This window comes from Somniosus microcephalus, chromosome 8 (assembly GCF_052327205.1).
Source record: "Somniosus microcephalus isolate GS21.2 chromosome 8, FLI_Smic_1.0, whole genome shotgun sequence".
NCBI lineage: Eukaryota > Metazoa > Chordata > Chondrichthyes > Squaliformes > Somniosidae > Somniosus > Somniosus microcephalus.
This window is the reverse complement of record NC_140994.1, coordinates 171,385,734-171,400,500: the sequence shown is the minus strand read 5'-3', so window position 1 is coordinate 171,400,500 and position 14,767 is coordinate 171,385,734. Positions and strand designations below refer to the sequence as shown.

Below are 14,767 nucleotides of genomic sequence, written 5' to 3'. Positions count from 1 at the left end.
ATACCTTTTACATTCTCATCCAAATCATTTATGTAGATCACAAACAACAAGGGACCCAGCACCGATCCCTGAGGTACCCCACTGGACACAGGCTTCCAGTCACAAAAGCAACCTTCGACCATCACCCTCTGCCTCCTGCCACTCAGCCAGTTTAGGATCCAACGCGCCAAGGCACCTTGAATCCCATGGGCTCTTACCTTCTTGACCAGTCTCCTATGCGGGACTTTGTCAAAAGCTTTACTGAAGTCCATGTAAACCACATCCACAGCATTTCCCTCATCCACCCCCCTAGTCACCCCCTCGAAAAATTCAATCAGATTTGTCAGACATGATTTACCCTTGACAAAGCCATGCTGACTATCCCCGATTAATCCTTGCCTCTCCAAGTGGAGACTAATTTTGTCCCTCAGAATTTTTTCCAATAATTTCCCTACCACAGATGTTAGGCTCACTGGCCTGTAATTCCCTGGTTTATCCCTGCTACCCTTCTTGAATAATGGTACTACGTTAGCTGTTCTCCAGTCCTCTGGTACATCCCCTGTGGCCAGAGAGGTTCTGAAAATTTGTGTCAGAGCCCCTGCAATCTCCTCCTTTGCCTCCCACAGCAGCCTGGGATACATCTCGTCTGGGCCTGGGGATTTATCCACTTTTTGGCCTGCTAAAACCGCTAGCACCTCCTCCCTCTCGATGCTAATATGTTCAAGTATGTCACAGCCCCCTTGCCCGATTTCTATGTCTGCATCGTCTTTCTCCATAGTGAACACAGATGCAAAAAATTCATTTAAAACCCCGCCTACATCATCTGGCTCTACACACAGATACTTCTATGTAAAATTCTATGATTTGAGGGCTTGACCTCTAAAACTGGTACTTTTTTACCATATTTTGAAACTATGAAAATGTTGAGAAATTGGGAATTAATATTGTTTGAATTGACACTGTTTCAATGGAACGTTTACAAACTTCTATTTTCTTCCAGCTTACAGAGCCGAATGAAACCGATGTTGGGCCACAGGACCCAAGAACAGATCAAAAAATGTGCAAAGGTGTGAAAGATTGTAAAACATAGGGCTAAAAAGAAGAAACCCTGGTTGTATAAAGTTACAATTTGGTTTACCCTTTTCCCCACCAGAAAGAACAGCTTCCAATTTTCGGTTCAAGAAAACTCCTTGTATTGTACAGGGATACTTTGGTTTCTTAAATCTTTAAATAATGCAGTTCTGAACAATGTGATATGTATCAGTGAATGAAAAAACTGAGTTCACTTTGCTGCATACTGAGGCATTTGTGCTGGAGTTGGTGGGTCCAGAACAATTTATCTATTCAAAAAGGTTTCTCCCCTTTTTAAAGTAGAATATGTGCTGCAATTTATAAAATCTGTGTCAACTTCTTACAGAACTCCTTTAGGAGCTGAGGTTTTGACACAATATGATTTTATTTATTAGTGCCTCTCTAAGGACTTAAAGTTTAAATTGACTGGCACTATTAGCTATATTTATGGGAAGTAGATTCATTGAGCTTCATGATATGGGTGTTTGTGATAATTCCACAGTCCAAGAATTTGATTATTAACTGCAGTGAAAATAAATCTGATGGTTAATTAATTACTTAACAGTTGCACCACAAGATGCTTCAAATGTATTTAAAAACAAACCCACAGAATATCGCATGATTCTAAGTGCATTACAAGTGTTCTCAGTTGTGTAAAAGACATTTGTAATTACTCTGGCTTGTTGTGATTATGATTTATGAATCTTTCACACTTCTTGCAAAAGCTTTCATGTTGCAATGTCACAAGTATATTATCCTTTTATACATTTCTAAAAGTACTAAATAAAGAGATAGTGAATTAATAAAATGCTTACTTTAATCCTTTAGTCATTTGCTGGCTCTAAAGTGTAAACCCAAAAATAATTTACTTTGTATTAGTATTTTTAAGTATGTGTTGTGATATATTTTGTCATTTTCATCTAGGTTACATTTGAGTAATATATTTTTATATTTGTGTTTCAGTAGCTGACAGACATTCTGTATGACTGGATAAAAATACTTGATAATGTAGTATCGCATCTGTTTAGTTTTATTGTAGCTATTTTTAAACTTAGTTAAGCCATGAGCTTAACTGTAGACTGGACTCCGAAGTTTCACAGCACCCTATCTTTGTGATGTTCTTAATGCATTGGCATTAAATGTTCGACAGGAAGAGTTGGAATTTTATAACTGGGGTACCTGAAACCCAGACCCATTATATCTAATTTTGCAATGTAGTCACACAGTGAGTTGTCAATTAAGTTTGTAGCATAATCTTAACAAACTGCTTAAATTATTTGGCATAAGTAATCATACCCCACAAATATACGATAATATCTTCCTATTTAAGTCAAAAACTTGGGTCATTGTAATTTGTTAACTTGACATGGGGTGTGTGTGTGTCTCGAAATGACAAGTGCCCATACTTGTTTTATTTAACATACTTATAATGGTGCTTATTTGTCTTCCATCAGGGAAGATAACGTAGGCTATAGCTTCATGCCCGAGGACCATTTTCAAGCACGTGTAAACCAGTAATTCTGTGTGGTTCAAGTTTATAAAAGTTCTTTTCTCTTTTTCATTGGTTTACTTGAACCATATTCAGTGACAATTTCTTAGTGCCTTTTTTATTTTTTAAATTTTTCTTAAATACTTTGTATTTAGTCTGCAAATAAATGCTACATGTTCCTTATTGCTAATGTGTTGGGAAACCTATGGAGCGGGGTGGGGGGGGATCCATTTTCTTTTCCTTCTCCTGCTAATGGTGGTAATTCACGTTTACGTACAGTTCCGTGAGTACGAGTACTAGCACTTCACACACGTAGCAGCTCTTCATGTGCCGGTCTTGATAATGAGTGTCAGCTGGCCATTTGACCATGGAGGACATTGCAGCTGAATCCAATGCTGCCCTAACCTAACATGCACACACATGCACTTTCCAGCATAGGTCACTGGATAGCGATCTGACTTTTTTTTACCCCCCTCCCTTCCTAGACCTGGGGTGCTGAGTCCAATTGTAGCACCCGTACTGCCACCTCACTGAGGTCAGGTAATTCAGCACAACCCCAGGATTGAACGTGGGGCCTTCCTGATCTGTATGGTTAGGGTAAATTTCTATTTAACAGAACTAGTATTTTACTGTAATATTTCCAGCTGTTATTTATTTACACATTGGGGCTGTGCTAAAATTAAGTAGCAAAGAATTCAGATGTTTTCAATAATAAAATGTGGTAAACAAGGTACTTGAGTACTTTATGAAATGACATGGTGAAAGTTGAGAGATTTGCATTTCTATTTATATTAGGTTTCATCACTGACCAATTTTTTGATTAAATTGGCTATAAGACACCTGGATGCAGGTTTTCTCAAGATCCATATTGAATGAAATCTTAACAGCCCTTTTTATCTTTTAAGGAAAATCAGGAAGTCTGTATTTACTAAAGCCGCATACGTGCGATGTTGAGGACTGTGGAGAGGTTGTATATAGATGATAAATATAGCCCAAAATACAGTATAATTGCAGAATGTTTTAGTCCACCTATAGCTGATCCTGCATTTTCTTAGCTGAGAAGAGAAGCATATAAGGAAGCATATAGTAATAGTCTTCATAAAACAACAGTTACTTATAAAAGAGCGCAGAGAAAATACCTTAATTTGTAGCTGCTTTTGAATGCTCCAACTAAAAAAACTTGTTTGCCAAAAGTTATTTTCTGAATTTAGTTTTGTAACTTAGTGCCACAGAGTATAATCAAAACATGCATTATGCATTAAAATAGCAGTTATTCTGCACACTCTGTGCAATATCTGTTTGATTTTATATCTTTATAAGGGATGTGCTGATTGTATTCTGTGGAATTTTGATTTTAAATGCATTTTTACTGGATACTGTTTCATTGTCGAACTTTTTGCATAACCAAATAAAATCAGTGTTAAATAACGTACAGTAGATCTTGTTTTTATTTATTGCATTTAAAGAACTAAATTGGACCACTCATTTAAAAATAGAATCTATGTATTCGTGACCAATTTCATTATAGTTGATGTCATTAGGTGTATATAGCATGTTGGTATCAATGTGGTTAAGCAGAAGTCGCAGTTAAGCCAGTACACATTAATGATCATCATTTCACAATGCTCCCATTACTACCGCCAGTGACAGACTGTAACCATCAGTACTTCACCCTAATTTTATATGGCTGAAAATACTCTAAACACAACCAAAATCTGGACAGCATAACTGATAATTGTACAAGTTATTTACAGTTCAAATGGACATAGCATGAAAACTTTGCACTAAAGTCCTGATGACAACACTGATAAATAGACATACTCTATCAAATTTACACATTAACAATTCTCAGCATTCAATACGTATATGCTTATGAAGGTGTGCTTGATTTCCTGAAGAGGCCAAAGCAGTCAATGCAACCTTGGCGCAATGAAAACACATTAAAGAATTGTTGGGGCCGGTAAGTGGATTGCAAAGCAAGTCGTCACAGGAATTGGCACTTGGATCACAGGGTAATTGAAATGACAGTTTGATGCAACAGTAACTGTCTTAAAGGAGCTTCATGCGCACTTGCTTTATTACAATGTATATAATTACCCAGTTTGGAATTGCTCATTTCGATCTCGCTAAATATTTAGAATATCCAACTGCAGGGCACAGTGAAAGGATTAGAAATCTTCAAGCAACCATGATGTCACTATTTCAGGCCATCAGTTAAAGCTTTTTGTGCAAAGAAATGTACAATTTTTTGCACATTTCTTTAAAATGTCCCATTGAACATCTTAAAAACTCATCTCCCATTGCATTACTTTCAGGAAGTTTCAGGTGTGGGGCACAATAGTGATATTCAGACCAGTATTATAAATAGGCGAATTTAAATTGTAGCTACTTAAAACTGCTGGCAAATATTCAGGCACCAGATCAGATACTTTTTTCTTTTTACAAATGCAAAACAATCTTTAAAAAAAAAGTGACATCTGTGTGATGGACACATGCTATACAGAAGATTTTTTTTCTGCATTGCTAACAGTATGTCAGAGAATGTCCTGTTTTATAAGCACAAGAATATCGTATCATGCAACACCATTCTGCTAAGTGTAGATGTGTGTCCCTTTAAGGCTACAACGTGTAATTCTCCTGCATTCTTGAAATTAATGCTTGGTTTAATTAAAGATTGCTGTACTTTTTTTAAACTAATTATTAAGCAAACCGGTTCACGGTTTCTTATTTTAATTGATCAGGGAACAGTAGAGACTGGAAGATGTACAGTAAAATTTGCAGTTTAGAAGCACACAGCATTTTATTTTACATCTTACAAAGTTTTATGTCTGGGGTGAAGGGAGAAGTCCACTCCAGAGATTTGAGCACAAAAATCTAGGCTGACACTCCAGTGCAGTACTGAGGGAGTGCTGCACTGTCAGAGGTGCCATCTTTCGAATGAGACGTTAAAACGAGGCCCCGTCTGCCCTCACAGGCGGATGTATAAGATCCCGTGGCACTATTGAAGACGAGCAGAGGAGTTATCCCCTGTGTTCTGGCCAATATTTATCCCACAATCAACATCACTAAAACATTATCACATTATTGTTTCTGGGAGCTTGCTGTGTACAAATTGGCTGCCGTGTTTCCTACATTACAACAGTGACTACCCTGCAAAAAAAAAAAGTACTTCATTGGCTGTAAAGTGCTTTGGGACATCCAGTGGTCATGAAAGGCGCTATATAAATGCAAGTCTTTCTTTATTATGAAACAAAGTGAGATACTGGAAATATTTCCACTGGATCAGAGTGCAAAGATATTTTTTTAAAAGTTATTAAAATGTGGATTGATTTGATAGTGAATAAGGAAAAACTCTTTTCCCTGATTAGGGATTTAATGACGGGGTCATCAATTTAAAATCTTCAGATAACCAATAAGCAGTAACTAAAGAAAAGCGCGCACAATGTTCAAAAAACACTTGCATATTCTGCTTTTTGTCTTGCCATTTTATCAACAAATGCACAAATAAAGTGCACATGCATAAGCCATGTGAATGAATATTGAAATCACAAGCTCACGAGAGTGGCTACTCAACAACAACTTGTATTTATATAGTGCCTTTACCATAGTAAAACGTCCCAAGGCGCTTCACTGAAGTATTATAAGACACAAATTTTGTCACTGAGCCACATAGAGAAATTAGGGCAGTGACCAAAAGCTTGGTCAAAGAGGTAGGTTTTTAAGGAGCGTCCTAAAGGAGGAAAGAGGTAGAGAGGCAGGGAATTCCAGAGCTTAGGGCCTAGGCAGCTCGAGGCACGCCACCAATGGTGGCGCGATTATAAATCTGGGATGCTCAAGAGCAGAATTAGAGGAGTGCAGATATCACTGAGGGTTGTAGGGATGGAGGAGATTACAGAGATAGGGGGTGGTGAGGCCATGGAGGCATTTGCAAATGGATGAGATTTTTAAAATCGAGGCATTGATTAACCGGGAGTTAATGTAGATCAGCGAGGATGGGTGAATGGGACTTAGTGCGAATTAGGACACGGGCAGCCGATTTTTTGGATGAGCTCAAGTTTACGTAGGGTAGAACGTGGGAGGTCAGCCTGGGGTGCGTTGGAATAGTGATGCCTAGAGGTAACAAAGGCATGGATGAGGGTTTCAACAGCAGATGAGCTGAGGCAGGGGCGGAGACTGAAATGTTGAGGTGGAAATAGGTGGTCTTAGTTATGCCGTTTGAGTCAAATATGACACCAAGGTTATGAACAGTCTGGTTCAGTCTCGGGGAGAGGGATGGAGTCAGGGGCAGGCCTAAGACAATGGCTTCTGTCTTCACAATATTTAATTGGAGAAAATTTCTGCTCATCCGGTACTGGATGTCGGATAAGCAATCTGACAATTTAGAGACTGGGGGGGGGTCAAGAGTGGTGATGAGATAGAGCTGGGTGTTATCAGCGTACATGTGGAAACACACTTTTCAGATGATGTCACCAAGGGGCAACATGTAGATGCAAAACAGGAGGGGACCAAGGATAGATCCTTGGGGGACACCAGAGGTAACAATGTGGGAGTGGGAAGAGAAGCCATTGCAGGTGATTCTCTGACTACGATTAGATAAATAAGAATGGAACCAGGCGAGTGCAGTCCCACCTAGCTGGATGACGTTGGAGGAGGATGGAGTGGTCAACCATGTCAAAGGCTGCAGATAGATCGAGAAGGACAACGAGGGATAGTTTACCTTTGTCACAGTTACAAAGGAAGCCATTTGTGACCTTGAGAGCTGTTTCAGTACTGTGATGGGGCAGAAACCTGATTGGAGGGATAGATGGACATGGATTTAGGAGACAACAACGCGTTCAAGACTTTGGAGATGGGGCAGTAGTTTGCAAGGACAGAGGAGTCAAGGGTTGTTTTTTTTGAGGAGAGGGGTGATGGAAGATTTGAAGGAGAGGGGGACAGTACTGGAGAGAGAACCATTAACAATGTCAGCTAACATGGGAGCCAGAAAAGGAATTGGGTGGTCAGCAGTTTAGTGGGAGTAGGGTTGAGGGAGCAGGAAGTGGGTCTCATGGACAAGATGAGCGCAGAGGTCATAAGGGGAGATCAGGGCTAGGGCAGGGGGAACCTTAGAAGTTTGGCCCATTGGGCTAGGGGAAGGAAGGGAAGTGGCAGAGGCAGCTGATCGGATGGTCTTAATCTTAGAGACAAAGAAGTCAATGAGCTCCTTGCACTTCTTGGAGGTGAGAGGGGTTTAAGAAGATGGTTAGCAATAGAGAATAGAAGCCAGGGGTTATCTTTATATTCCAGAATGATCCTGTACTGTGTGGCGGGGGCAGGTTGGTAGAGGACCTTTGTCTTACAGATGTTTCGTGTAAGGCCCATGCTCTCGTACGCTTCAGTGAAGGTGTTGACGATGGTTTAGAGTTCAACCTCCGAGTGAGTGCAGAAGCAAGCGTCGTCTGCATACTGTAATTCAACGACAGAGGATGGGACAACTTTGGATCTAGACTGGAGGCGACGGAGGTTGAACAGTTTCCCGTTCTGTAAATTAGCTCCACTCCAGTGGGGAGCTTACTGAGGGTGAGATGGAGCATTGCAGCAAGGAAGATCGAGAAGAGTGTTGGTGTGATGACACAGCCTTGCTTGACCCCGGTTCATACGTGAATTGGGTCTGTGGTGGAACCGTTGGTCAGGATCACGGCTTGCATGTTGTTGTGAAGCAGGCGGAGGATGGTGACAAACTTTTGAGGGCAGCCGAATTAGAGGAGGACAGTCCATAATCCCTCATGGTTGACAGTGTTGAAGGCCTTTGTGAGATCAAAGGCCATGTACAGCGGTTGGTGCTGTTCCCTGCATTTCTCTTGTAATTGACATGCGGTGAAGATCATGTCCATTGTGCCCCTTAGTGGGCGGAATCCGCATTGCGACTCTGGGAGGAGCTCTTCGGCTACTGGGAGAAGGCGATTGAGGAAGATTCTTGCGATGAGTTTCCCTGTGGCAGACAGCAGGGAAACTCCTCTGTAATTATCGCAATCGGACTTGTCACCTTTCTTGAAGATGGTCACAATTACGGCATCTCCGAGATCCCCTGGCATGCTCTCCTCCTTCCAGGTAAGAGAAATGAGTTCATGAATTCGCACCAGTAGTGCTTCTCCGCCATGCTTTAGTGCCTTGGCGGGGATTCCATCTGCTCCTGAGGCCTTGTTGTTCTTCAGTTGTCGGATGGCCTTTTCAACCTCATGCCGAGCTGGGGTTGTGCTGAGATGGTGGCGGATAGCATGCTGTGGGATGGAGTTGAAGACACTCGTTTCACACAGTACTGCCCCCTGATTATCAAAATCCATGACAAGGCCTTGGACAACGTGGACCACTTTCCATACCTTGGGAGCCTACTATCAACAAGGGCAGACATTGACGACGAAGTCCAACACCACCTTCAGTGTGCCAGTGCAGCCTTCGGTTGCCTGAGGAAGAGAGTGTTTGAAGACCAGGACCTCAAACCCGGCTCTAAACTGATGGTCTACAGAGCAGCAGTGATACCTGCCCTGCTATATGCCTCAGAGACATGGACCATGTACAGCAGTCACCTCAAAGCACTGGAGAGGTACCACCAACGCTGCCTCCGCAAGATCCTGCAAATCCATTGGCAGGATAGGTGCACCAACGTCTGTGTTCTTGCTCAGGCCAACATCCCCAGCATCGAAGCTTTGACCACGCTCAATCAGCTCCGATGGCCGGGTCACATTGTTCGCATGCCCGATACGAGACTCCCAAAACAAGCGCTCTACTCGGAGCACCGGCACAGCAAGAGAGCCCCAGGTGGGCAAAGGAAACGCTTCAAGGACACCCTCAAAGCCTCCTTGAAAAAGTGTAACATCCCCACCGACACCTGGGAATCCCTGGCCCAAGACCGCACAAAGTGGAGGAGAAGCATCTGGGAAGGCGCCGAACACCTCGAGTCTCTTCGCCAGGAGCAAGTGGAAGCCAAACGCAGGCAACGCAAGGAGCGCACGTCAACCCAAGCACCCCACCCACCCGCCCCTTCAACCACCGTCTGCCCCACCTGTGACAGAGACTGTCGGTCCCGCATTGGACTCATCAGTCACCTGAGATCTCATTTTTAATGTGGAGGCAAGTCATCCTCGGTTCTGAGGGACTGCCTAAGAAGAAGAAGGAAGAAATAGTGAAATAATTTTGGCAGACGAGAGCAGGATCTGATAATGCTTTATGTGGTCCAGCCAGATCTGGCGGTGAATGGCTAAACCAATTGTTCGCCATATCCATTCAAGTCTGTGTCCCTTGGACTTAAGGGAGCACAGATGAAGGCTGTACCGGGGGAACGGCCAGGGTGAGAGAGAATAATGTTTTTAATAGGGACTAGGGCATCAGAGGTGGTGGCGAGGGTGTGGTTGAGCAGATCAGTAGCTGCAGAAATATTGTGGTGAATGGAGAGCCAAAGGCTGAACAGTTGGACACAGAAACACTCAAGTTACATAGGCCTGGTTATGTAGCGATTATTGGGATACATATTTCCTGATAGTACCAGGGAATAGGTTGGAGACAATAGTTGCGAGTCCAGAGTTAAAGTCAGAGGTCCCGTGCAGGAAAGCATTGACATATGTAGAATGGAGTCGGCATGGAGTATTGACGAATTGTTGTCCCAGTTCAGAGACGGGTGTAGCGGGCGAGTGAAATCCAGAAGCTATTTGGAGGATGGAGGTTATTTCCATGGGAATGAGAATTGGTTGCAGTGCAGAAAGATGATGGCGAAGTAAAGGTCACCATAGATCAGAAATGGCGGAGAAAATGTAAAACCACTAGTCAGTTGGCTAGTCACATAGAAGGCTGGTTAACAAAATTGAGGCTCATGGAATAGGTGGGTCATAGAGTCTTAGAGTTATACAGCACACAAAGAGGCCCTTCGGCCCATCGTGTCCGCGCCGGCCATCAAGCCTTGTCTATTCTAATCCCATTTTCCAGCACTTGGTCCATAGCCTTGTATGCTATGGCGTTTCAAGTGCTCATCTAAATGCTTCTTGAATGTCGTGAGGGTTCCTGCCTCTACCACCCTTTCAGGCAGTGAGTTCCAGATTCCAACCACCCTCTGGGTGAAAAAGTTTTTCCTCAAATCCCTTCTAAACCTCCTGCCCCTTACCTTGAAACTATGCCCCCTGGTTATTGACCCCTCTACTAAGGGGAAAAGTTCCTTTCTATCTACCCTATCTATGCCCCTCATAATTTTGTAGACCTCAATCAGGTCCCCCCTCAGCCTTCTCTGCTCTAAGAAAAGCAAACCCAGCCTGTCCAGTCTCTCTTCATAGCTGAAGCGCTCCAGCCCAGGTAACATCCTGGTGAATCTCCTCTGCACCCTCTCCAATGCAATCACATCCCTCCTATAGTGTGGCGACCAGAACTGCACACAGTATTCCAGCTGTGGCCTAACTAGCGTTTTGTACAGCTCCATCATAACCTCCCTGCTCTTATATTCTATGCCTCGGCTAATGAAGGCAAGTATCCCGTATGCCTTTTTAACCACCTTATCTACCTGTCCTTCAGGGATCTAAGTACGTGCACACCAAGGTTCCTCTGTCCTTCCTAGGGTCCTACCATTCATTGCCTTGTTAGTCCTCCCAAAATGCATCACCTCACACTTTTCAGGGTTAAATTCCATTTGCCACTGTTCTGCCCATCTGACCATCCCATCTATATCGTCCTGTAGCCTGAGGCTTCCCTCCTCACTATTTACCACTCCACCAATTTTTGTGTCATCTGCGAACTTACTGATCATACCTCCTACATTCATATCTAAATCATTAATGTACACTACAAACAGCAAAGGACCCAGCACCGATCCCTGCGGTACACCATTGGACACAGGCTTCCAGTCACAAAAACAACCTTCGACCAGCACCCTCTGCCTCCTGCCACTAAGCCAATTTTGGATCCAATGTGCCAAATTGCCCTTGGATCTCATGGGCTCTTACCTTCTTGACCAGTCTCCCATGTGGGACTTTGTCAAAAGCCTTACTGAAGTCCATGTAGACTACATCAACTGCACTACCCTCATTCACACACCTAGTCACCCCCTCTCAAAATTTAATCAAATTGGTCAGACATGATCTCCCCCTGACAAAGCCATGCTGACTATCCCTTATTAATAGCTGCCTCTCCAAGTGGAGACTAATTCTGTCCCTCAGAATTTTTTCCAATAATTTCCCTACCACTGATGTTAGGCTCACTGGCCTGTAATTCCCTGGTTTATCCCTACTGTAAGATTCGCAAAATTTAGCAGAACCCCAAAACGGAATGATGACCCTGTTAAAAACAATTTTGGACCATTGCAAAAGAAACCTGGAAGATAAAATGCATGGTTGGGCCTAGCAGGAGGATTCAAAGATTAAACACAGACTTGGCATTTTAAAAGGGCATGTACGAGCTTGTAGAAAAGGCTGGGACAGGAATGTGGGATCGACCTCTGCAAAGGAACGGTTTTGGATATTCGAGGTAGCCAAACTGTCTGGGAGAAACAGTAAACGAAACTCAGCCCCTATCCAGGAATTTACATTCAAACAATGAATCAATGAAAAACCAGCCTCACCTAAGGTCCAAGACCCATTAAAACATGCATATAACAAATCATCCAGCCAACCTGCACAGAATTTCAAGGCCTTACAGGAAATCTAAGATTAGAAGACAATCGAACAACAGTTTAACTACTCAGAGAGACATCCAAAACCACTTCACACACTTAAACCAATTTCGAAGCAATCCCGAAACCAGTTAAATAAATGGGACCAATCAATGCAAATAAGCCCGCCAAAAATTAACAATGAACCGAGACTGATTTGGCGGGCAGATAAGCAGGCCTCAATTAGTATAAACTAAAGACCTGTCTCCACAAGAAATCAGTTCGATGAGTTTGATGGGTTCGAACAGTTCGATAAGTACAGTTCAGCAGAAGGAGTTCAACAGAAACAGTTCAACCAGTTCGAGAAGAAAGGAGAGACCCATCGTTCAAGTTTAAAACACCATCGAAACTCGGCGGTTTCAGAAGAAGTAACACATCATCGGACACCTCGTGGCACCAAGGGCCCCACGAAACCAACAACCAAATATTACCAGAAGCCAACCAGATAATACTGGGCCACTGCGACCAACAAGAAACCAACTTGGAAGAAACCGAAGATCTGCAAGTTTTTCCACTCTACAAACTATTCCTGCGTTTGGTGAGCATTATCCCTGGTCCTTTAGAGTCCAACTTAGCTAGTAAGGTGGGATTGGGAGGGGTGAGATATTTGTCTACTGTAATTTTTCCCTCGTGTATGTCGAAGTGTTTCCCCATTTTATTAGAGTGTTAAGATTATTGTATTGTATTTTTTCTCCTCAAATAAAAACCAAAGTTCTTGTATCAAATTCAGTTGTCTCTGCAATTTCATTACAACCCCCAAATAAGTCCAAGTCTAGAATCAAGGGAGTGGGAGCGATTTGAACCACTCATAAGTCAGAGGCAAAACTGACCCACACACCACCCCTTACACTACTACCCTTCTTGAATAATGGTACTACGTTAGCTCTTCTCCAGTCCTCTGCCACCTCCCCTGTGGCCAGAGAGATTCTGAAAATTTGTGTCAGCCCCTGCAATCTCCTCCCTTGCCTCACACAGCAGCCTGGTATACATCCCGTCAGGGCCTGGGGATTTATCCACTTTTAAGCCTGCTAAGATCGCTAGTACATCCTCCCTCTCAATACTAATTTGTTCAAGTATATCACAATCCCCCTGCCTGATTTCTATGCCTACATCGTCCTTCTCCATAGTGAACACAGATGCAAAATATTCATTTAAAACCTCACCTACATCTTCCGGCTCTACACACAGATTGCCACTTTGGTCCCTAATGGGCCCTACTCTTTCCCTGGTTATCCTTTTGCCCTTAATATACTTATAAAATATCTTGGGATTTTCCTTTATTTTGCCCCCCAGTGTTTTTTCATGCCCCCCTCTTCGCTCTCCTAATTTCTTTTTTAAGTACCCCCCTGCACTTTCTATACTCCTCTAGGGCTCCCACTGTTTTTAGTCCTTTGTATCTGCCAAAAGCATCCCTTTTTTTCCTAATCCATTCTTGTATATCCCTTGAAATCCAGGGTTCCCTGGGTTTGTTGGTCCCACCCTTGACCTTTATGGGAACATGTTGGCGTTGTACTCTATTTCCTTTCTGAAAGACTCCCACTGCTCTGATGTGGATTTTCCTACAAGTAGCTGATCCCAGTCCACTTTGGCCAGATGCTGCCTTATCATATTAAAATCGGCCTTCCCCGAATTTAGAATCTTTATTTCCAGTCCATCTTTGTCCTTTTCCTGGATAAGGAATTGGCTTAAGGTCAGAAAAGAGCGAGTTGTGGTAAATGGCTGTTTTTCAGACTGGAGGATGGTAGACAGTGGTGTTCCCCAAGGTTCAGTGCTGGGGCCACTGCTTTTTTTGATATATATAAATGACCTGGATATTGGAATACAGAGTAGAATTTCTAAATTTGCCGATGACACCAAACTTGGGGGTGGTGCAAACAGTCAGAATCATACCAATCGACTGCAACAGGACATAGAAAGGCTGTCAGAATGGGCAGACAAGTGGCAGATGGAATTTAATACAGAGAAGTGTGAGGTGATGCATTTTTGCAGAAGGAACAGGGAGAGGCAATGTACACTTAATGGCACAGTTTTAAAGAGTGTGCAGGGACAGAGGGACCTGGGAGTTAATATGCATAGGTCCCTGAAGGTGGCAGGACATATTGAGAGAGTGGTTAGCAAAGCATATGGGATCTTGGACTTCATAAATAGAGGTATTGAGTACAAAAGTAGAGAAGTTTTGCTGAACCTTTATAAAGCGCTGGTTAGGCCACAACTGGAGTTATGCGTCCAGTTCTGGTCACGACACTTTAGGAAGGATGTGAATGCCCTTGAGAGGGTGCAGAGGAGATTTACCAGAATGGTTCCAGAGATGGGGGAAATTAGTTACAAGGACAGGTTGGAGAAGCTGGATTTATTTTCATTAGAGCAAAGGTGGTTGAGGGGTGATTTGATAGAGGTGTACAAGACGGGTTTGGATAGGCTAGACGGGGAAAGGCTGTTTCCACTAGTTAATGGTACAAGGACTAGGGGACACAGATTGAAGGTTTTGGGCAAGAGATATAGGGGTGATGTGAGGAAAAACTTTTTTATGCAGCGAGTGATGAGGACTTGGAACTCGCTGC

General features: G+C 42.9%; 1 protein-coding gene across 5 annotated transcripts in view; it reads left to right on the top strand.

Annotated features, from left to right (window-relative positions):
• The window catches only part of LOC147113931 (uncharacterized protein KIAA0232-like), an 84,900-nt gene extending 80,929 nt beyond the window's left edge, over nucleotides 1-3,971 (top strand). For all 5 annotated transcript variants that reach the window (XM_085995367.1, XM_085995362.1, XM_085995365.1 and 2 more), the window contains one exon: nucleotides 980-3,971. In XM_085995367.1, coding sequence (XP_085851493.1) covers nucleotides 980-1,069 — 90 coding nt within the window. In that variant the 3' untranslated portion in view covers nucleotides 1,070-3,971. The remainder of the gene's footprint in view (nucleotides 1-979) is intronic.
• The last annotated feature ends 10,796 nt before the right edge of the window (nucleotides 3,972-14,767 follow it).